This window comes from Peromyscus maniculatus, chromosome 8 (assembly GCF_049852395.1).
Source record: "Peromyscus maniculatus bairdii isolate BWxNUB_F1_BW_parent chromosome 8, HU_Pman_BW_mat_3.1, whole genome shotgun sequence".
Taxonomy (NCBI): domain Eukaryota; kingdom Metazoa; phylum Chordata; class Mammalia; order Rodentia; family Cricetidae; genus Peromyscus; species Peromyscus maniculatus.
The window spans coordinates 35,785,382-35,805,357 of record NC_134859.1 but is presented as its reverse complement, the minus strand read 5'-3'; the positions used below and the strand labels follow the sequence as shown (position 1 = coordinate 35,805,357).

At 54.8% G+C, this 19,976-nt stretch overlaps 2 protein-coding genes across 3 annotated transcripts; one reads left to right on the top strand and one right to left on the bottom strand.

Moving 5' to 3' along the window:
- Nucleotides 1–119: 119 nt before the first annotated feature.
- Nucleotides 120–7,932, bottom strand: LOC121831580 (uncharacterized). The gene is made up of 4 exons (XM_076543982.1): nt 7,826–7,932; nt 6,598–6,829; nt 5,913–6,449; nt 120–3,910 (listed from the first exon to the last, which is right to left on the bottom strand). Exons 1-4 carry the CDS (start codon nt 7,930–7,932, stop codon nt 3,818–3,820), a joined length of 969 nt encoding a protein of 322 aa, XP_076400097.1. The 3' UTR covers nt 120–3,817.
- N4bp3 (NEDD4 binding protein 3) lies at nt 6,266–13,861 on the top strand. Of its 2 annotated transcripts, none has more exons than XM_006991342.4 (5): nt 6,266–6,405; nt 10,709–11,056; nt 11,330–11,842; nt 12,495–12,749; nt 12,916–13,861. In XM_006991342.4, exons 2-5 carry the CDS (start codon nt 10,739–10,741, stop codon nt 13,444–13,446), a joined length of 1,617 nt encoding a protein of 538 aa, XP_006991404.1. In that variant the 5' UTR covers nt 6,266–6,405; nt 10,709–10,738; the 3' UTR covers nt 13,447–13,861. The 2 variants fall into 2 exon arrangements, with proteins under 2 accessions (XP_006991404.1, XP_076434424.1); XM_076578309.1 differs by having other exon boundaries at nt 6,394–6,817.
- The last annotated feature ends 6,115 nt before the right edge of the window (nt 13,862–19,976 follow it).

Sequence of the window (19,976 nt, the reverse complement as noted above, 5' to 3'; positions counted from 1 at the left end):
TCTGTGATCTTGAGGTCAACCTGGGCTACCAAGTGAGCTCCAGGACAGGCAGCTCTACACAGAGAAAGCCTGTCTCAAAACAGTAACAACAAACAAACAAACAAACAAACAAAAAGGTGTTTATAGATGAAATGCTATTTATTACCTGGAATTTGTTCTGAAATAACCCAGGAGGGCTGAGGGTGTACCAGGGGTACAGCTTGTTCCAGGGGTTTAGAAGACGTGAGGCTCTGGCCTCCGTTCTTAGGAAAAAAGGTTAAAGAACCAGGAGCACCCGCCTATACTCCCAGCTCCTCGGGGTACTGAGGTAGGAGGGTTTGGACCTACAAGTACTAACTGAAGGTCATCATCAACTTAGAACATAACTTTATGTTTTGTTTTTGTTTTTTGAGACAGGGTATCACATAGTCCAGGCTGGCCTGAAACTCACTAGTAGTCAGGAACAATACCTAAGCATCCAAGCTCGCTTTCTTGAGCTGATTTTTTCCCTTTCCTTTTAAAACATCGTGGGAAAATAAACCTCATATACAAAGTACCACCTCAGCCTCAGGTGGTACGGGAGAGTGTGCTGACGCCGCCTTACAGGCCAGACCCCCAGCCCAGGTCCCAAACCTGGAGAGGCCTGGAGTCCAGGCCTCCACACAACACTGGAAAAAAGTGCTGTGACCACTTAGCCCGGCAGCTCCTCCTGGACTGGCTGGTCCAGGTCTCCCTGTGGCCCAGGAGCGGGCCAGCTGGGCGGCCTGGACTTCCGGGGGCGGGTCTCATCCTGGCTGGCTCCTGTAGGTCTGAGCTGCCTGCCCTAGGGCAGGCACCTGAGCAAGTCCCGGCAGGTCTCAGCTTCCACCCACAGCCTGCTGGGGGATGCCCAGGTCACCGGGTCACCGAGGGAGGACGGAGTGCAGAAGAGGAGCCAAGCAAGGGCTCCTTCCAGCTCTGGCGGCTTAGGGAGGGCAGAGTCCTCCAAGTCCACTTGGCATCCGTGGGCCTGCCCTTTACACGGGGTGAGGTCCTTAGTGGCCACCAACACAGCCCCAAGCTTCTCTGTCGGGCTGCAGCTGGCTCAGCTCCAAGGGGACAGGGGAGAAGGGGAGGGAGGGTGAGGAGTGGAGGGTGGGGGCCGCAGGGCTGTCAAGTCCCCGTATATCGCACCAGCTCGTGCACCTGAGTGAACTTCATCTAGTGATTTGTCCTGTTTTACAAAGCCAAGAATCCAGGACTCTGAAAGATCACCAGGCAGTTCCAAAACCAGGGTCCAGGGCAAGACCCACCTTTCTTCATTCTCTTCCTGGTTAGAAGAGCCATGAAGCTCCTTGGGGGGGGGGGGGGCAGATGGTGTCTGCCGGAGGAGACTGCAGTGAGAACAGATGGCTTCTCTCTGCCCTCCTAAGTTCTTGGTCGGTCCACCAATTAAACTGTCATTAGACAGATTAAGAGGAGGAAGACCGGGGCTGGAGCGATTAAGCCCCTCCTGAGTTAGAGGACCCGAGTTGACTCCTAGCGCCCATACCAGGCAGTGTAAAACTGCCTCTAATTCTAGCTCCTGGGGAACCCATCGTCCTCTTCTGGCCTGCTTGGGTACGTGAGGCAAATACAATCAGGCACACATACATACACATAAATAAATGTTTTTAAAGGAGAAACTGGAGGTGTAGCTCAGAAGAGTGCTTGCCTAGTGTGTACAAGGCCCTGGGTTCAATCCCCAGCACTTGAGAGGCAGAGGTGGGTGGATCCCTTGAGTTTGAGGTCTTCTGGCCACAAAGTATGTTTAAGTCCAGCCTGGGGTGCATGAGACCTCCCCTTGAAAAAAAAAAAAAACTGCCTTGAAAAAGAAAAACTGCCAGGTGTGGTGGTGCATGTAATCCCAGCACTTGGGAGACAGAGGCAGGTGCATCTCTGTGAGTTCGAGGTCAGTCTATTCTATATAGTGAGTTCTAGGGCAGCCAAGGCTATGTAGAGAGACCCTGCCTCAAACAAACAAACAGACAGACAAACAAAAGGAGAAAAACTGTAAATCCTTACAAACAGTTGGTGCTACAGAAAAGAATACCAGCTCTCGGCTCCTGGGATGGAAGGATGGTGTGGACAAATTTAGGAAGCTGAATAGAGGAGCTTCGTGGTGAATCGAGGTTGTCTTGTTAGATACAGAAGCCGGACATGGAGGCTCACAGCTGTACTCGCAGCACGACAGAGGCAGGGTTGTGAGTTCCAGGTCAGCCTGGGCTAGATAACAAGACCCCGTGTCAGAAACTAGAAACAGGGCTGTCCAGCGTGGTCCCCGAGTCAGGAGGCTCCCCTCTTGCTGTTCCCAGGGCCTCAGTTCAAAGAAGCCCTCACAGTCACTGTAATATGTCGGGATGGCGTTCCCAAGCCCCTTCAAGACCTCGGGGGACTCTGGACTGGGCACCAGTCCCTATATGCTCAGGGCTTGCTATTTTTCTGGGAGTGACAAGACAGGTCACATGACCCAGAGATGCTGGCACTCGGCAAAAGGGCAACTGGGAAAAGGAAAAGGCCGAGAGAGGAGGCGGTGTGATTAATTATTTGTGGAGGGTGAGCAGAGAGACCTTGAAGATAGTGCGTGACCCCCAAACCAGCCAGTTACAGCGGAGGAGAATGAGGGGGGTCCCAGGACATGGTGATGGCAGCAAGGCTAGGGTCTCAGCCCGAAGGAGTGGCAGGACCGATCCTGAGGCTGAGTCTACCTCTTGCTGCGGAGAACTGGAGACAAATGTGTGGGCTAGAAGGTCCCTCTGGGGCAGAGTGAAGAGGTGCCCAGGAGGGCTGTCGCAACCGTGGAGAGGAAAGGTGACAGGGCCAGGGGTGGCGGCTGGAGACGGGGTGAACTCCCACTCCCCCTGGGTAGCCCCAGGACCCTACAGACTTGGGGACTTGCAGGCAGCAGATAGCTGAAGGAAGTTAAGTTGTCCAAGGCTAGCGAATCCAGGAAATAGGTACACCCAGGGAAATTTGGTTTCATTTCGGCCCTGGCCTGGTGCCCAGAGTGCTCACTCCTTGGCATTTGAACAGCGTGGCTTGCATGCCAAATCCATAGGTCTGTCAAATGTGAGGACTCATGTATATGTGTCTACATGATGAACCCAAGAGGCGGACAGAGTTCAGTGGGTACACCCCCTCCCCGGGGCCAACTCCTTACGCGAGTCTAGTCTCTTTCGATGTGAGGCAAAATTGGGGTAAGAGGAAAGAGGCCTCTGATCCCCCCCCACCTCTGTCCAGCCCACCTTCTCTCTAAGGCCTCAGAAAGGCAGACCCTTTGGGGCCCTCCAGCACTGAGGTGTACTTTGGGGGAGGCAGATCATGTCCCCCGCTCTGTACCCCAAGTGTTCCATCAGAGAGGGCTGAGCCGAGGACATCCAAGAGTTCAATGACATGTCCTAGGCCTTAGCCTTGCAAACACACAGAGGACGGGGTCAGGGTCCTAGGGGAAGAGGAGGTACTGGCTTAGGACTGAGCCTACTTCCCTCCAGGGTCAACTGGTCCCGTCTGCCTTGCCGTTCCCCATCAAGGTTACCAGGGTAACAACACGCAAGGGCTCAAAGCTAGGCAGTGTCCGTCAGGCCAGCTCTCCAGAGGCGGGAGCGTGGTCTCAGCAGTCTGGAGTCTCTAGCCGGTGCAGAAGGTGGAGACAAGCAGCCTGCCCCTGACCTTCCCTTGCTTCCCCAAAGGACACATCTCTTCAGGCTGTCCTCTGCCTCTTCTCTAGCCCCTCAGCTCCACAGCCCAGCCACGATCCTCACCCGAGGCCAGCTCTAAGAGTGTTCTGTTCAACCAGGAGCCTCCACCCTCTCTCCTGTGTTCATTCTTGACATCTCTGGGCTCCAGAGAGGAGGGGTCTATGATCCAGTCCTTCCTCCTGGGATGCCTGAGCCACAACCACCATCCCTCTCCACTGCAAGGGGAAGAACAACGGGAGGGCGGGAAGAAACCAGAGGACCGTGGATAAGTTACTGCATTTGTAAAGGAGAAAGGGACCCAGGAAGGGGGAGAGGGGGGCTCGGGTCCCACTGAACCCGAGTCACCCTCAACACTTACAGGTAGGGCAGGAGAGGGGACTCCAGGGGCAAAGCCCTTGCTGTACAAGAAGAGAACCTGAGTTCAATCCCCAGAACTAATGTAAAGGGAGAGAGAGAGACGCTGACTTCACAAGGTTGTCTGTCCTCTGACCTCCCCCTACATGCAAATGCATACACATCACACAACAACAATAACAATTAGTAAGTATTTACAGAGCTAGGGCACATACAATCCCAGTATTTATAACGTGGAAAACTGAGGATCAGGAGTTCAAATCCATCCTCTGCTACAAAATGAGTTCAAGGGCAGCCTGCCCTACAGGAGACCCTTTCTCAAACAAAAAAGATTCAGAGTTTAGCTGGACCTCTTCTCTCCTCAAGAATGTTCTTTAGCTGGGGTGGCGGTGACGCAAGTCTTTAATCCCAGCACTTGGGAGGCAGAGGCAGATGGATCTCTGTGAGTTTGAGGCCAGCTTGGTCTACAGAGTGAGTTCCAGGACAGGCTCCAAAGCTACACAGAGAAACCCTGTCTCAAAAAAACAAAAAACAAAACAATAACAAAACAACAACAAGTGTGCCACCACCATCTGGCTTGTTTTGTTGTTTAAATGAAGTAAGTTTTGCATGATACATTACCATTTGAATTTGGGGTACTGGGAATTGAACCCAGGGCTGCAGGTGCACTCTGAGTGCTCTACCATTGAGCCACACCCAGCCCCCTGAGACATTTTAAAAAGAATGGCAGAAAGTGCTGCAACCCCTGCCTGACACCAAGATGAAACCCCACAACTAGTAAGGAATCACCCTCACTTCTCCTTCCTCGAAGCACAAATCTACAGGCTGTCCATAAGGGTTTACCTAATTCACATGTGTGAAGTCACTCCACACGTGGCCTTTTGTGAGTGAGTTCTTTGATTTAGCATGGCTTTTTAGAGGTTTATCTGAGTTGTAGCACAGGATGGCACTTATCCCTTTTCTGTGGTAAGTAATATTCCTCTGTATGGGTGGACCACACTATCCCTTATCCATGGAGAGTTTGATCTGTTTCCTTCTTTTGACTACTATGCACAGTATTATGAATCTCTGAGTACAAGTACCTGTTGACATACCTGATTTCAGTTTCTTTGGCCATACACCCAGGAATGGAAGTGCTAGGTAATATCCTAAAATCCGTGTTTAACTTACTTTTTTTCCCCTAAATCTTAAAAATGAAAGGAGGCCAGGCGGTGGCGTGTGCCTTTAATCCCAGCACTCGGGCGGCAGAGGCAAGTGGATCTCTGAGTTAGAGGCCAGCCTGGTCTACAGAGAGAGTTTCTGGACAGCCAGGGCTACACAGAGAAACCCTGTCTCGAAGTGGAAGTGCACACACAAGTGTATGTGTGTGCCTGCGTGAGTAAATGTGCACCGCGTGAGTGCAATGCCCCCAGAGGCCAGGGCGGGGGCATTGGATCCCAGGGAAATGGAGTTGCAGAGGGTTGTGAGCCGCCACGTGGGTGCTGGGAACCAAACCCGGATCCTCTGTTGCTCTTAACCACAGTCATGTCTGCACACACACATCCTCACCCATCCGTAATTAACTTTTTAAGGGAGAAAGGGCGTTCTAACTTCCTGAACTTGAACGTGTTTGGGTGTCCAGCCTTCTGTTTCCGTCCCGCTACAGCCTTACCCAGCCCATGTGACTCATTTACATTATCGGTCTGGCCCCTGAAGGCATCTGAACCTGCCGCCCCCAGAAGGCATCGGAGGCAAACTAACCTCCCTCCAAAATAAAAGCCCTGCTCCCGATCCAGCTGCCAACGACTGGAGACGCCGACTACACCTCTTGGGCTCTCAGAGCGCTGCTTGGGTTTAGCCTCACAGGAGGAAAGGGGTGCTCACCTGGGAAAGAGGCGGCGAGGAGCAGAGACGTGACCGCCCCACCCCAGCGCGCCAGTTTGGAAGCTGGTTCTGGAAGGAAACCGGGAGAGGCGGGCGAGGCCCGGAGCTGGAGGAGGAGGAGCAGCAGCCGGGAGGCGCGCGCTCTGGAGCCTCGGCCGGGTCCGGGTCTGCGGAGCGGCTGCACGCGAGCGAGCGCGGCACCGGGGGATCGCCCCGCTGCACCCCCGAGCCGGGGCGGGGCTCAGGTCGCTCGGGGGCGGCGTCGGTGTCCGCCCCCCACATCCGGGGGCCGGGCCGGGCTCTGGGGCTCGCGCCGCGCGGGTGAGTCAGGCCGGGTTTTCCCTCCGCCTCTGGGTCCAGGAGAAGAGTGTCGCCCAGCGCGTCCTCTGCCCGCCGATCCGGCTCCCGCGCCTGCCCGAAGAGCCTGCGAGGAGAAAGGTTCGAGACCGAGCTGGGGACTGCAGCGCGCCCTGAGATCCTCGGCGCCAGCATGGTAAGTGGGCAGGGCGGGTCGCCGAGGTCGTAGTCGGACCCCGGCTGGGGGGTGGCAGGATGCGGTGCGAGCCCCGGTGCCCTCCGCTCCCGCGCACGAGGCTGACCTGTACATGAGCGTTCCGCGGAGCATCGCCCGAGACCCCTGCGCCGCAGCTAGGAGGGGCTGGCGCCCTTGGCGCAGGAGTCTGACCTCGGCCTCCGCCCCCTGCAGCAGCTCCAGGCAGGCCCGGCAGACGGCGGGCGGGATGTGTGCACCCCGCCCCGCCCCCCTGGGTAGCTCTGGGGCCTCCCGCAGTTCTGGGATCTCTCGCTTCCTCCACTGACTTCCCGGGCGTAGTTCCACCGGGATGGCCAACCTGTCTTCTCTGCCGCCTTCCCGGGGACACCGCTCACCTGCCCTCGCCCTCAAGGTATCCTCCTTCCTGCCCCAGCCCCCTACCTTGTCTGGTCCTCAGCCAGGGACCTGCGGATAGGGGATGTCCCGAGGTCCGGGACTCTGTTCCCGTCCTGACCTCAGCCTTTGACAAAAGTGAGGACCGGGACCCCTGTCTCTATTCAGATGGGGGCCTGGGACATCCCCACCCCAGAGGTGCATATTGGTCATGACTGTCCTCGGGAGGGAGCAGAGGCGGGAGGCCCTCCTGGACCTGGTGATCAGCCTCCTCCCAGGCTCTCCCAAGCAGGGCTCCTCTGCCGACTGGCTGCGTGTGGGTGTGTATGTGCGAGACTGTGAATGAAAGCGACCAGCCAGCTCCCAACACCGCCTCTAGCAGTTTCCAGAGCTTAGCGTCTCTAAGCCAGCGCCACTTCCACTCTCTCTTCCTACCCTCTTCCCTCAGGGCGGGCTAGGAGAGATCCTGGGAGGGGGTGAAGTTCCATCCCACCCAGCCTATCCGTAGATGCCCTTGAGAGAAACAAGCATGGGGGCTGGGCAGGCTACACAGACAGCAGTGTATGCGGGTGGAAGGTGACCCCTAGCTGGGACAGCTGGGTGTAGTATCGAGGGCTTTACTGGGGGGATCCAGATTGGCCCTCGGAGTGGGATCTTAGACGAGTCGTTCTTCCTTTTAAGCCTCAGTTTCCTATCTGTAGATAGGATCCTTACTGCCCTGTCTGTCTCCACCGACTACTGTGGAGAGAGGATGTGACATTATGAAATAGAAGAGCTGAGAAACACTGAAAAAGCCCTGTGCGTTGAGCGAATCGGAATAATTCTGCCGAGGGGGCAGGGTATGCCAGCACCCCCACCACCTCTCAGGCTGTCCCCATTTTGGGAGTTGGGACATTCCAGTCTCATTCCTCTGGGGCAGCTGCAGACACACCCCTCAGAAGGGCTGATCCCCCCCAGCAGGTGGTGTGACCCTCCCCTGGGGCACGCTGATGGGACTAATGGCAGTGCAGACAGACAGTGCTCCTACCACACGGAGGCCGAGGTGCCCCAACTCAAAGGAAATGCAAGGAAAGCTGCGTCTTTGAAGCCAGGACACTTCCTCCCGTGCGGCTGAACATGACCTTGGTCACGCATGTCGTTTTACCCCCTGGTCTCCTTGTTTCCTCTAGCGAAGCAAAAAGTAAGGGTATTCACAGGTGTGTTTTGAAGAGGTACCCAGGGTCTGGTGCTGGGGTGCCCCCACTATATATCACTGTGTACCTCTATTTAGGGATTTCCGCTCTTCTGGCATTACATGGGGGCAGAGGCAGACAAGAATGAAGGGGCTTTGCTGTGGCCAGCTGGGTAATGGTGTGTATTCAGCCCCTTACAGAGCCCCGGGCATTAAGATAGACGCCCTACTGAGGCAACACAGCCCAGACACTTGGTGGAGACCACCCCCACACCCCCACTCCCCACCCCTGTTCTGCTGTGCTCTGCTCTGGTCCCCCAGAGGTTCTGAGGCACTTGCCAGCTCCCTCTCCTCCACCCCCACCAAATCACAGGCCACAGAGCCTACACAGCTGCCCTGGTCTGAGCAGGCAATCCCAAGGCTTCTAAGCAACGGGAAGAAGGAATGTGCGTGCTGGGGGAGGGGCAGAGGTAGGGTGGATTTTTCAGGAGGAGGGTTTGTCTCCAGACTAAGACCTGGGTGGCCTGGAGCCTCAGCCCCGCAGATGGAGCGGGCAGTGCAGTGTGAGATGGGTGGGTGGTGGGTGACCTTGCACAAACTGTGTTGTCCGCTGCTGGATACGCCTGTCCTCGAACACACGTCTCTCTGTGGACCCATCCTCTGACACTGCGTTCTGTATAAAGCTGTTTACATAGTGGGCGCCATAGAGTGTCAGTTTTTTTCTCTTGAGACTGGAAGTGAGTATCTGCACAGAGGAAGGTGAGGGTGCATGTGTTTGGGGTGAAGTGGGCATGTTTGGCAGTGCCCCCAAGCCCTGGGCACACAGGACTTAACAGATTCACAAAGCCCTTTCATTCCTGTTACCTCTCTGTCAGTTATCCTGATGGAGGTTAAGAGAGGCAAGGCAAGATGCAGGGACAGGCATCTAGGGTCCCCCCCCCCCAGGGAGAGAGAGAAGGCTGGGGACTGGTAACAGAACGTTTCGAATGCAGCCATGTCTCACAGGGTGGGCTTGTCAGGGCGAGGCAATGTTGAATGCGGAGGCAAGGTGACCCCCTTCTAGTTCTTTTGGTTGTGGGTGCCATCCTGAGTCCTGCTAGACATGTGGCAGCCCTGGCATTGGGATCCCATGCGTCCTTATACTGACCAGCTCTGTGCGTCTCCAGGAGCTTGCCTTTAAAAAGAGGGGTACTGGAGCCATAGCCTCCTTGAGTCTCTGCAAAGTGCTGTGTTGCTATAGTGGTCCCAGCTCCGGTTAGTCATTTAACCGTTGAATCTCTTGAATTTCCGTGGCTTGTGACACCCCTGGAAGAGTATGACTCTGTTCCTACAGGACTGGGCAGAGTGTCCAAGCTCAGACTTACACTCCACTTTGAGTGGTGTAAGACAGTTAATCAGGAGAGGGTCACAGCTTTTTTTTTTTTTTTCTGCCGAGAGTGCAATTGAGGGCTGTAGCGTGGGGTAGGGACAAGGCCTGCCCTCCCTCTACCAGAAAGAGCTTTGTCTTCCACAAACACAAAGCCTGGAAATGGTCGAGGATGGAGCCTCCTAAACCACCATTGTTTGGGGTGGGAGTGGGTGTCCCGGAAGCATATTGGGTGGGTGGTGGTGGGTACTTCCAGTTGCAGCCTGCCTGCCAGGCATCTGCTTGGCGTTGGGAGCAGCTGTGTGTGGGGGTGGGAGGCAGAAAAGGTGCCACTCACTGCCAGTTGTTTGCACTCACCGTATGCCAGGCAATGGGTGTGGCACAGGTACCAGTCTCCAGAGTGTTGGGCCCCAGAACACATGAGAGAGTCCATAAGCCTGGTCCCTTGGTGTGGAGTTGGAGTGTGTGACTAACTTAGCCTTGGGTGTTCAGTGTTGACCGTGGCTTCAGGCCAGGCCTGGACTAGGTGCCTGGTCACAGTATCTCACACCTTTTTTTTCAGCATCCCTAAGTGATAAACAGTGTCTGTCACTGACTTTCTCTGCTCCCAGGGAAGATAAGGCTCACAGAGGTTAGGCCTGGCTAAGGTCCTGGGGACATGGCTGGTGATGGCCAACGGCAGAACTCAGTGGCATTACAAAGCACCGACCGCTTCTTCCCTCTGCCTCCCATCATTGCCTAGATCTGAACACCTGTTCCGGAAACAGGAGCCATTGTTCCGCCCCTTAGGCCCTTCCTGTGTGTATCACCATCCTTCCTCCCCTTGGGCCCTTCCTGTTAGGATCCCTCCCACTGCATCCCCCCCCAGCCCCACCCACTCCAGATGTTTCCTTGGGGAGACCTCTGACCCTTTGAGGGAAGAGGGGCTTCCTCCAGTCCTGGTTCAGTGTGCTTGCTCTGCATGCCACAGATTTGGTGGAGAACCTGTCAGAAGTAAGCAGGGACATGGGTCAGACTGCCTGAGTCCACCCTCCCCCTTTGCTGGCCCAGTTCGAGGAGGAAGGCCCCCGTCGTTCTGCTTGAGGGTCTCCCTTGCCTGCCTTGCCTCTACACTGCCCACCAGACCCCGATCTGAAACCGTTCCTTTCGCTGTCCCAGTGGAAGCCCCGTTTTCTTTAGACTTAGTGTGACCCAGTGTTCAGTGTGCCCCTTTCTCTTGCTGGTCTGTGGATCCTATCCTGTTCACGCATATCTGCCTCTGATGGGCCTGGGCAAACTGGGGACTAACAGATGGCACGTGTCTGGTTTTAGAGCATCTGGGGACTTGGGTACTGAGTGCCCATCTGCCACTAACGGAGCCTTCTGATTCCCAGAGTCAGCTGCCGGTGCCCTGTTGAACCTTCATGGCCACAGCCTCCGGCCCTGCTGGCATTGCCATGGGCAGCGTGGGCAGCCTGTTGGAACGGCAGGACTTTTCCCCCGAAGAACTTCGGGCTGCACTGGCTGGGTCCCGGGGCCCCCGGCAGGCCGATGGGCTCCTCCGGAAAGGCCTGGGCCAACGTGAACTCTTCAGCTATCTGCATCTCCCCAAGAAAGACGGCAAGAGCAGTAAGCGAGCGCCTCGGAATGAGCCGGACTATGCCACCCTCTACTACCGCGAGCATCCTCGGGCTGGTGACTTCAGCAAGACTTCCCTGCCTGAGCGGGGTCGCTTTGACAAGGTGCACCTACCTCTATTGTGGGGGGAGGGGGGGTTGGGCCCAACTTGGAGACCCTGATGCTTGGGTGGTCAGCTGGGAGGCCCCGACGACAGGCTAGGGCAGGCTGAGGTGTGAGAAGTCTGCTCCATATGGGCCAGCCTGAAGTTTGACCACCGCCTCCCTGTGACACGTACCCTGTATTCTCAGAGGGGAATCCTGAGGACCTTCAGAAACCTCGAGGTAGGCAGAAAAAAGTGGCCAACCCGACTCATGCCTGCGTTCTTTTCCTGGCAGTGCCGAATTCGTCCGTCGGTGTTCAAGCCTCCTGTGGGCACTGGGAAAGGCTTCCTGTCCATGCAGAGCCTGGCAGCCCACAAGGGCCAGAAGCTGTGGCGAAGCAATGGCAGTCTGCACACGCTGGCCTGCCACCCACCCCTGAGCCCTGGGCCTCGGGCCAGTCAGGCCCGTGCACAGTTGCTTCACGCCCTCAGCCTAGATGAAGGTGGCCCTGAGCCCAGTCTTTCGGACTCTTCCAGCGGGGGTAGTTTTGGCCGGAGTCCAGGCACCGGCCCCAGCCCCTTCAGCTCCTCTTTGGGCCACATTAATCACCTTGGGGGTTCACTGGACCGTGCTTCCAGGAGCCCCAAGGAGTCTGGACCTCTGGCTGTACTGAGCTGCCTGCCTGAGCCACCTCCCCCCTACGAGTTCTCCTGCCCCGCTGGTGAGGAGGTAGCCATGTTGCCTGAGACCTGCGAGGAACTCAAGCGGGACCTCAGTGACCAGGATGTCTCTAACCCCTTTACCCAGGTGAGGGAGTTCCTGCCCTGGAGTGGTTTGTCCCTTGGCATTGAGATATAGGCCAGATTAATTTCTGATGTCTGGCCCAGCTGCGGGGTGGGGGCAAACCATGAGCTAGTCCTAAACACAGTATGATATTGGGGGGCAGCTGTATGATAGAGGCAGCGGAGGGTGGGACCAGAGCAGTCAGATGGGCGCTTATACCCCTGATGGTGTCCTTTCTCCCATTGGTCTTAAAGGAAGACAGAGAAGACACCTGTAGGCCGGGGCTATAGCTCAGGGGTGGTGTGCTTGCCTAGCATGTGTGAGGCCCTAAGTTCGATTCTCCGCCCTGAAAAGAAAGAGAATTCTAACCTTAGCTCTCCTAGCCTCAACTACCTATCAGGGATGCCCTGTCACTTTGGTTCTGTCCGGGAACTGTGTAGGAAGGAGGGAGACAGTCTCTGTGAAGACCATGTGTGAGGTGGAGAGCCTCTTTGGGTGTGAAGCACATGTGGCCAGCACGCTGGGCCCTGCGGCCTAGGGGCACGAGACATTAGTGGTGGCAGGCTGTGGGCGCAGAGGAGCATTGTTATGAGGGGGCCGGCTAAGCATGGAAATCTGAGCGCGGCTGTGCCCGCCGCCGCCGCCGCCGCTCACCAGTTCCTCTTCCTCTCTCTAGGTGCTAGAGGAGCGCCAGCGGTTGTGGTTGTCCGAGCTGAAGCGCCTGTATGTGGAGCGGCTGCACGAGGTGGCCCAGAAAGCCGAACGCAGCGAGCGCAACCTCCAGCTGCAGCTGTTTATGGCCCAACAGGAGCAGCGGCGCCTGCGCAAGGAGCTGCGGGCTCAGCAGGGCCTGGCCCCGGAGCCTCGGACCTCTGGTCCCCAAGTGGAGGCTGACCCCAATGCTCGGGCAGAGGAGGAAGCCCGGTGGGAGGTAGGACGCCATCGGGCAGAGGAGGAAGCCCGGTGGGAGGTAGGACACCATCGCAGGCATCAGCTGCTGTCCTGGTCCCATACCCTGTTGCCTCTACCCTGCAGCCGGCCCCAGTGTCATCCTGTGCTTGGCCCTTGCTCACGTTTTGTCCCTACCCCACCCCCAGGTGTGCCAGAAGACGGCGGAGATTAGTCTGTTGAAACAGCAGCTTCGGGAAGTCCAGGCGGAGCTGGCCCAGAAGCTGGCTGAGATCTTCAATCTGAAGACGCAGCTTCGGGGCAGCCGGGCGCAAGCCCAGGCTCAGGACGCTGAGCTGGCTCGGCTGCGGGAGACGGTGCGCAGCCTGCAGGAGCGGGCGCCTCCTCGGGAGGAAGCTCCAGGCAGCTGTGAGACGGATGACTGCAAGAGCAGGGGACTGCGGGGGGAGGCGGGAGGCAGCGAAGCCCGAGAAGGGGCCGAGCAGCTGCGGGCTGAGCTGCTGCAAGAGCGGCTTCGTGGCCAGGAGCAGGCGCTGCGCTTCGAGCAGGAGCGGCAGACTTGGCAGGAGGAGAAGGAGAGGGTGCTGCGCTACCAGCGAGAGATCCAAGGGGGCTACATGGACATGTACCGCCGGAACCAGGCGCTGGAGCAGGAGCTGCGGGTGCTGCGGGAGCCCCCTACATCCTGGAGTCCCCGACTGGAGTCCTCCAAAATCTGACGCTAGCCCAGTGTGCTGACAGCAGGCACGCTGTCAGAAAACACCATGAGAGGGCAGGCTCCTCCCTTGCACTGGTCTGCGGCAGAATCTGTAGAGGGCCAGTTCAGGGATGGGAGGCCCACCCAGAGGAGGGCTCCGGCAGGCAACGGGCTGGATAAGGTGCCTGCTCCAGAAGCTATGGCACAGCCTTGCTGGCAGAGAAACAGACCCAGGCAGGGCCCAGCCCTGCTCCCTTCAGTGGGTGTGACCCAGTAAAGTAGGTTGGAGCCATCGAAGCCTCGGCCCCAGGATGCAGACGGGCAGGAGCGAGGAGGGCGGGTAGCTGGAGACCTGGCATGAGGTCTACCTCCACGGAAGGAGCCAGGGGTGGGAAGACTGGCCTCCTCCAGAATAAAAGCACATTTTCTATAAGGAGGCCCAGTTGATACCGTTGTCCTTGGCCCGAGTCCAGAGGATCATGGGTGATCAGATGTCCCAGGCCTTGGAACATTGTGCCCCTTTCCCCAGTCACGGCGGTGGGCAGAGGGTGTGCCCCGTGCAGTCTCAGATCTTGTGTGTTGGGAACGGAGGAGGGCTCTGCCTTGCTTCTGTACCACACAGTCCCGAGCTGCTGTGTGGGCTGCAACCCCTTTCAACAGCCTCTGGTGTCTGAGAAGAAACAATACCGGGCACACAGAAGGATTGGTCGGCTGAGGCATTTGCAGAACAGGAAGTGGTTTTCTGGTGGGATGTCTAGACCCTGGGTGCCCAGGCAGCTGCTGGGTTTCGAGCCAGCTCAAGACAGTTTCCTCTGGGACACGTTAAAAGTTCCTGTGGGCTCTGCCATCCCCAGCGTGGTGTGCCCCTCCCTCCGGGGCCAGGGGCCAGAGGCAGGTGCAGGAACTGTGGGTCTTTTCCATAGGCGGTTAGAGGCCTGTGAGGTATCTTATTTATGCAGAAGGTCTGGCTTGTATTCTAGAACACTCTAGGGTAAGGAGCCCCTCATTCTGTACCTGGCCTGGGTCCTCTGAAACCCTTCAGCCTCTCCTGACTAAGTGTCGTGCATCCTGAGGGCTTTGCTCCCCTTGGGTTAGTGGTGACTGATTCAGCCGATACCTCTACCTGCCTTTTCGTTTCCTTTTTTTTTTTTGCATCAAGGTTTTGCTATGTAGACCAAACTAACATGGAACTCTGTGTAGACCGGGCCAACCTTGAGGGGTTCTGCTGCCCACGTGTTGGAGTTACAGACCTGTGCTACTTACACCTTAGCCTGCCTGCTTTCTTTTGCCTAGTTTTAGACAGGCTCTCCCAATGTAACCCAGGCTGGCCTTGAACTCAAAATCCTCCTGTCCCTGCCTCCCAAACGCTGGGGTTATCGTATGCACCTCCACTTTGGGTTCCCTTCCTCTAGAGCAGTGGTTCTCAACCTTCCTAATTCTTCAGTCCTTCAATGCAGTTCCTCATGCTGTGGTGACCCCCAACCAGAAAATTATTTTCGTTGCTACTTCATAGCTACTGTTATAAATCGTAATGTAAATACCTGTTTCCTAATTGTCTTAGATGACCCCTGTGAAAGTTGACACCCCCCAAATGGGTCTTGACTTCAGGGGTTGAGAACCACTTCTCTAGAGAGACATCACTTTGTTACAGATGCATCATGGGAATAGCTAACACAAACTTACTGTCTGCCTAGTGCTATGCTGGGTCCTTGTGGTCTTAGAGACACAAGGCAAATTCAGTGTGCTTCCCAGCTCCAGGGGAGAACATAGCCATTTGGGTTTTGGCTTTTTTTTCAGACAGGGTTTCTCTGTGTAACAGTCCTGGCTGTATTAGAACTTGCTTTGTAGACCACATTGTTTTGATTTTTGAGACAGGGTCTCCATATGTAGCACTAATTGTCCTGGAACTCAATATATAGACCGGGCTGACTTTGAACTCACAGAGATCCACCTGCTCAACTGAACACACCCAGGTTTTTTTTTGCCTCCAGTCCCTTCCTTGGCACCATTCAAGAATCCTGTCACAGGACTCTAGATCTCAGGCCATGACTGTGAGCCTCTGAGACCCAGCAAGTAGGTGCCAGGGCTTTAGATGACCAGCTCTGGGCTGTGACACCTGAATGATGAGCCCCACCTTTTTTAGGGTGGAGGATTGGGTGTGAGTTGTCTGTTTCGGGATGCTGTGTTTATGATCTGTGAGTGGCAGGTGTGTAGATGTGCTTGGGGGTGGTAGGTGTGTCCAAGGGGGTGTGTTTGGGGCCCTGGCCCTAAAAGCCAGCTCCTGGGTGGAAGCCAGGAGTACTTCCTGATTCTCTCCCTTCCATTCCATCCCAATTGTTCAGCCCTTTGCACTTGGCACACTGGGTAGATCCTGCATCCCAGATAGTTCCCTGGGAGTAACACACACACACACACACACAGAGGCCTGCACCTTGCTCTGGTCCCTACCCTAGGGAAAGCAGAAGTGGGTTAGGCAAACCAGTCCCCACAGACCATGGTACCCGCTTCCACTTCTTAGATCCCTGCAAACGCAAGTCTCTGGGCTAGTGGGCCCCTAGCAGTTCTTCCCTTAGCAGGTGAGGTGTTGGCCTGAAGTCTGCCTTACTTCCTCACCAGGGCCAGGAGCCAGTCAGGCCAGGTGCCCACGTGCCCACCTTTTGGTGTACCCACTCCGCGGTGCACTTCCCCACCCAGCAATTACGACCTGGGCTGGCCAGTAGAGCCAGCGGGGGTGGGTGGGCGGTACCAAAACTTGGCAGTGGTGCCAGAAACCAAGGCCAGGCCCAGATGTAGAGGAGGAGGGCAGCCCAGAACCAGATCTCCTGTTAGTTCATCCCTGCTCGGCAAACCAGTTCCCTGGTCCCCAAGCAGGCTGGGTGGCTCTGGGGCCAGCTGGTCGTAGAAGTCATTGTCACAGTTACTGGAGAAGTCCGTCCCTGTGGCCTCTGGAGGACCCCTGGCCCAGCCAGTTCTATGTGAAAATGTAGTGAGCACCTCACGCTATTTCCAGATCTATTCCTTGCATCCCTCCTGTTCACCCAGTGTTTCTTCTTCTGGGCTTGTCACTTAACCAACAGCCTTCTAGGACCTTCCAACTTTAGTGATCCTGGCAGCACCTCTTGGCTCTCAGGAGAGCCCTCTGGTCTGCCCTGGCCCAGACCAAAGTTTACAGGAAGAGGACATGGTACTTTCTCGAGCTTTTGGAGGATAGCGTGGTGGCGCGCACCTTTAATCCCAGCACTCGGGAGGCAGAGCCAGGCGGATCTCTGTGAGTTCAAGTCCAGCCCAGTGTACAAAGTGAGATCCAGGAAAGGCGCAAAACTACACAGAGAAACCCTGTCTCAAAAAAAAAAAGGGGGGGGGCTCTTGAGCAGGCCCTGAGCTAGGCTGGAGAGGGAGCTAGGGCTCCCCTGGTTCGAGGTACCACACAGAGGTAGCCAGCACTTGGTGTTGCTTCTCAGAGAAAACTTTGCAGAGCCCCCCATGTCTGCCTCTCCCAGGTGTCTCTACACTGTTCTAACTGTTGGCTTGCCTGACTGCATTGGGCTATGAGCATTGCCGAAGCGGGTGGTGGCCTCCATTTCCCTTCAGACTGCTCTGGCTCCAGCCCCAGAGGTAGGACTGAGGGAGGTAGAATATGGAAGCAAGGGTGACCAGACTCCCCCACTAACTAGTGTATGGCTTTGAGGTGAGGGTCTGGGGAATGCTTTAACTCTGAGCTATTCAGGGGCACTGGTTCTAGGTCAAGTCAGTGCCAAGTTCAAGGCTCTAGGACTAAGTTACTGTTCAGACCTTGGGCCGAATGCAGTTCACAGGTGAGGGAGACAGTGTCCTTGGGAGAGGATGAAGACATGTCTACACTAGTGAATGCTGTTTTAGATAGCAGGGCCAGGCAGGGCATGAAGAGGATGCAGGGCTGAAGACATGGCTCAGCAGAAGAGACCTGGCTGCTCTTCCGGAAGACCCAGGTTCTATTCCCATATCTATAAGGTGGATCACAACCACTTGTAACTCCAGACCCAAGGGTTCTGATGCCCTCTTCTGGCCTCCACAGGCACTTATGCACATGATGAACAGACATACATGCAGAGAAAACACCTACACACACAAAAAAAAATATATATTTGTAAACAGAAAAAAGATAATCCAGAATGCACCCTCCAAGACAGGGTTTCTCTGTGTATCTTGGCTGTCCTGGAACTCACTCTGTAGATCAGGCTGGCCTCAAACTCACAGATCCATCTGCCTCTGCTGAGTGCTGGGATTAAAGGCATGAACCACCACTGTCTAACAGATATTTCTTATTTTTGAGACATAGTCTCATATAGCTTAGGCTAACCCCAACTCTATGTAGCTAAGGATGGCTTTCTTAAATATTTATTTTTTATTTATGTTTTTATGTATGTGTCTGTGTGTATGCATGTCTGTGCACATGTGTACAGATGCCTGAGGAGGACAGAAGGCACCAGAGCCCTTGGAGCTGCAGTTGCTGGTGGTTGTGAGTAGCCTAGCGTGGGTGCTGGGGACTGAATTTGGATTCTCTGCAAGAGCAGTACATGCTTTTAAGCACTGAGCCATCTCTCCAGCCCTGACCTGAACTTCTGCTCTTCCTGTTTCCATGGCTCCACCTCCTCAGTGCTGGTTGCAAAAGTCACCATCACGTCTGGTTTACATAGTGCTGAGAACTGAACCCAAGGCTTCCTGTTAATACTCCACCAAGTGCTACATTCCCAGTCCAAGAATATAATTCGTGAGACAAAAGAGGCTCATGTTCTAAGAGGTGAGGATCTCTGGGGCTCCCAGGAAGAACAGTTTATTTATTCTAAGCAGTGAGGTGGGAGGTAAGGCTCCCCAAGGGCTGGGCAGGCTGGGTCAGAGGGGTATGTTCCTGAGTAGTATGGAGGGGCATCCCCAAGTGAATTTGGACTTGGATGTAACAGGAAGTATGGGTTGAGTTCCAGGAAAGACAGTGTCCTGCCTGAACTCAGAAGGAGAGTAAAGGGAAGAGAGGGATGCAAACCTGGAGAGCTTGATAGGTGAGCTGGCACAGGGGTCCCTGAGTAAAGGAAATGGGTGTGCACACCTGTGCACCAGACGTGGGGTTAGTTTACAGTCACCATCTTGAATTTCTTAATGTGGAGAAGGGACCTCACTTTTTTATTGTTTGTTTGTTTGTTGTTTTGTTTTTGAGGTAGGCTTTCTCTGAGTTCCCGGCTGTCGTGGAATTCACTCTGTAGACCAGGCTGGCCTCAAACTCAGAGATCCACCTGCCTCTGCCTTCTGAGTGCCAGGATGTACACCACCCAGCTCACATTTTCATTTTTTAACAAAATTTTTATTTTTAAATGTATGTTTTGCCTGAATGTAAGTCTGTGCAGCATGTGTAACCCCCAGTTTACTTTCTCAAAAACCTTGCAGGTTTTTCCCTTCTTTATTAACAAGGGGGTATTTAATCACACCTCTTTAATATATCACATTACACATTACCCAATAACAAGAAAAACGATAGAAAATGGTGTAAAAATAAATCTATACTTATGTGGAAAGAGTGAGGACCCAGATATAAATCATATTTTTGCAACAACAACAACAAAACCCTATAGAATAAGGGGAAAGCCTAAGGCAGGAACACAACTTAACCAGAGCTGTTTGGCTTGACTTCTAAATATGGGACAAAATAAGCCACAATTTGCACTACCTTCTAAAATAAAATGGACATCAAGGGCTTTCCTGTTTGTGTGTGTACATGGAGGTCAGAGATTAACACTGAGGATATTCCTCAATCACTCTGCACCTTTTTTGAGGCAGGGTCTCTCACTGAATCTGGGTCTCATTATTTTATCTATCCTTGCTGGCCATCAAGACCCAAGGTCCTACCCCGTCTGCCTCCCCAGTGCTGGGAGTACAGGCAGATTTTTTGATGGTTACCAGGGATTACATTCAGGTCCTCAAGCTTGCATGGCAAACACTTCACCAACTAAACTATTTCTCTAGCTTCGTTTTTTTCCATTGTTCTTTAATTTAAAAAATAAACTAGCTGGGCAGTGGTGGCACATGGCTTTAATCCCAGCACTTGGGAGGCAGAGGCAGGTGGATCTCTGTGAGTTTGAGGCCAACCTGGCCTACAAAGGGAGTTCCAGGAGACAGCCAGAGCTGTTACACAGAGAACACCTGTCTCAAAAAACCAATAAATAAACAACTCCTAGGAAACTGGCCCAAAAGAAAGAAAATACTGAGAAACAGCTTTTGATCACTCCACTTTGAAGCACTCTGCTCCAACAAAAACCAGGAGTCCAATCTGAAAGAGGAAGGAGCGACAGAATCAAGCGAGTAAGGAAACTCATACATAGGAAAAGTACAGAATAATACAGAACGCGAGTCCCACCACATCGTGAGAAAGACACAAAGGTTCAAAGGTTCTAATGTGAGCCGCCCCAGGTTCCGGTAGAAGCCGGCTTTGTTCACACCCTGCTTGATGGTGAGGCATCCCGGGAGAGGAAGTGGGAAAGCCTGGGGCGTTCTAGAAAGCTTGTGAGGTCCTGCCTGCTGGGG

Bases quoted from the DNA above. Each gene is read 5' to 3' on its own strand.
- LOC121831580 (XM_076543982.1), bottom strand. From the start codon at position 7,932: ATGCGTGACCAAGGTCATGTTCAGCCGCACGGGAGGAAGTGTCCTGGC. The intron at 6,450-6,597 runs GTCAGACTCCTG...GCCACCCCCCAG, and splicing joins TGCAGGGGGCGGAGGCCGAG to CCGGGGTCCGACTACGACCT. The intron at 3,911-5,912 runs GTGAGCACCCCT...TTCCCCTTGCAG, and splicing joins CCTCGCCGCCTCTTTCCCAG to TGGAGAGGGATGGTGGTTGT.
- N4bp3 (XM_006991342.4), top strand. From the start codon at position 10,739: ATGGCCACAGCCTCCGGCCCTGCTGGCATTGCCATGGGCAGCGTGGGC. The intron at 11,057-11,329 runs GTGCACCTACCT...TTTTCCTGGCAG, and splicing joins AGCGGGGTCGCTTTGACAAG to TGCCGAATTCGTCCGTCGGT. The intron at 11,843-12,494 runs GTGAGGGAGTTC...TCCTCTCTCTAG, and splicing joins TCTCTAACCCCTTTACCCAG to GTGCTAGAGGAGCGCCAGCG.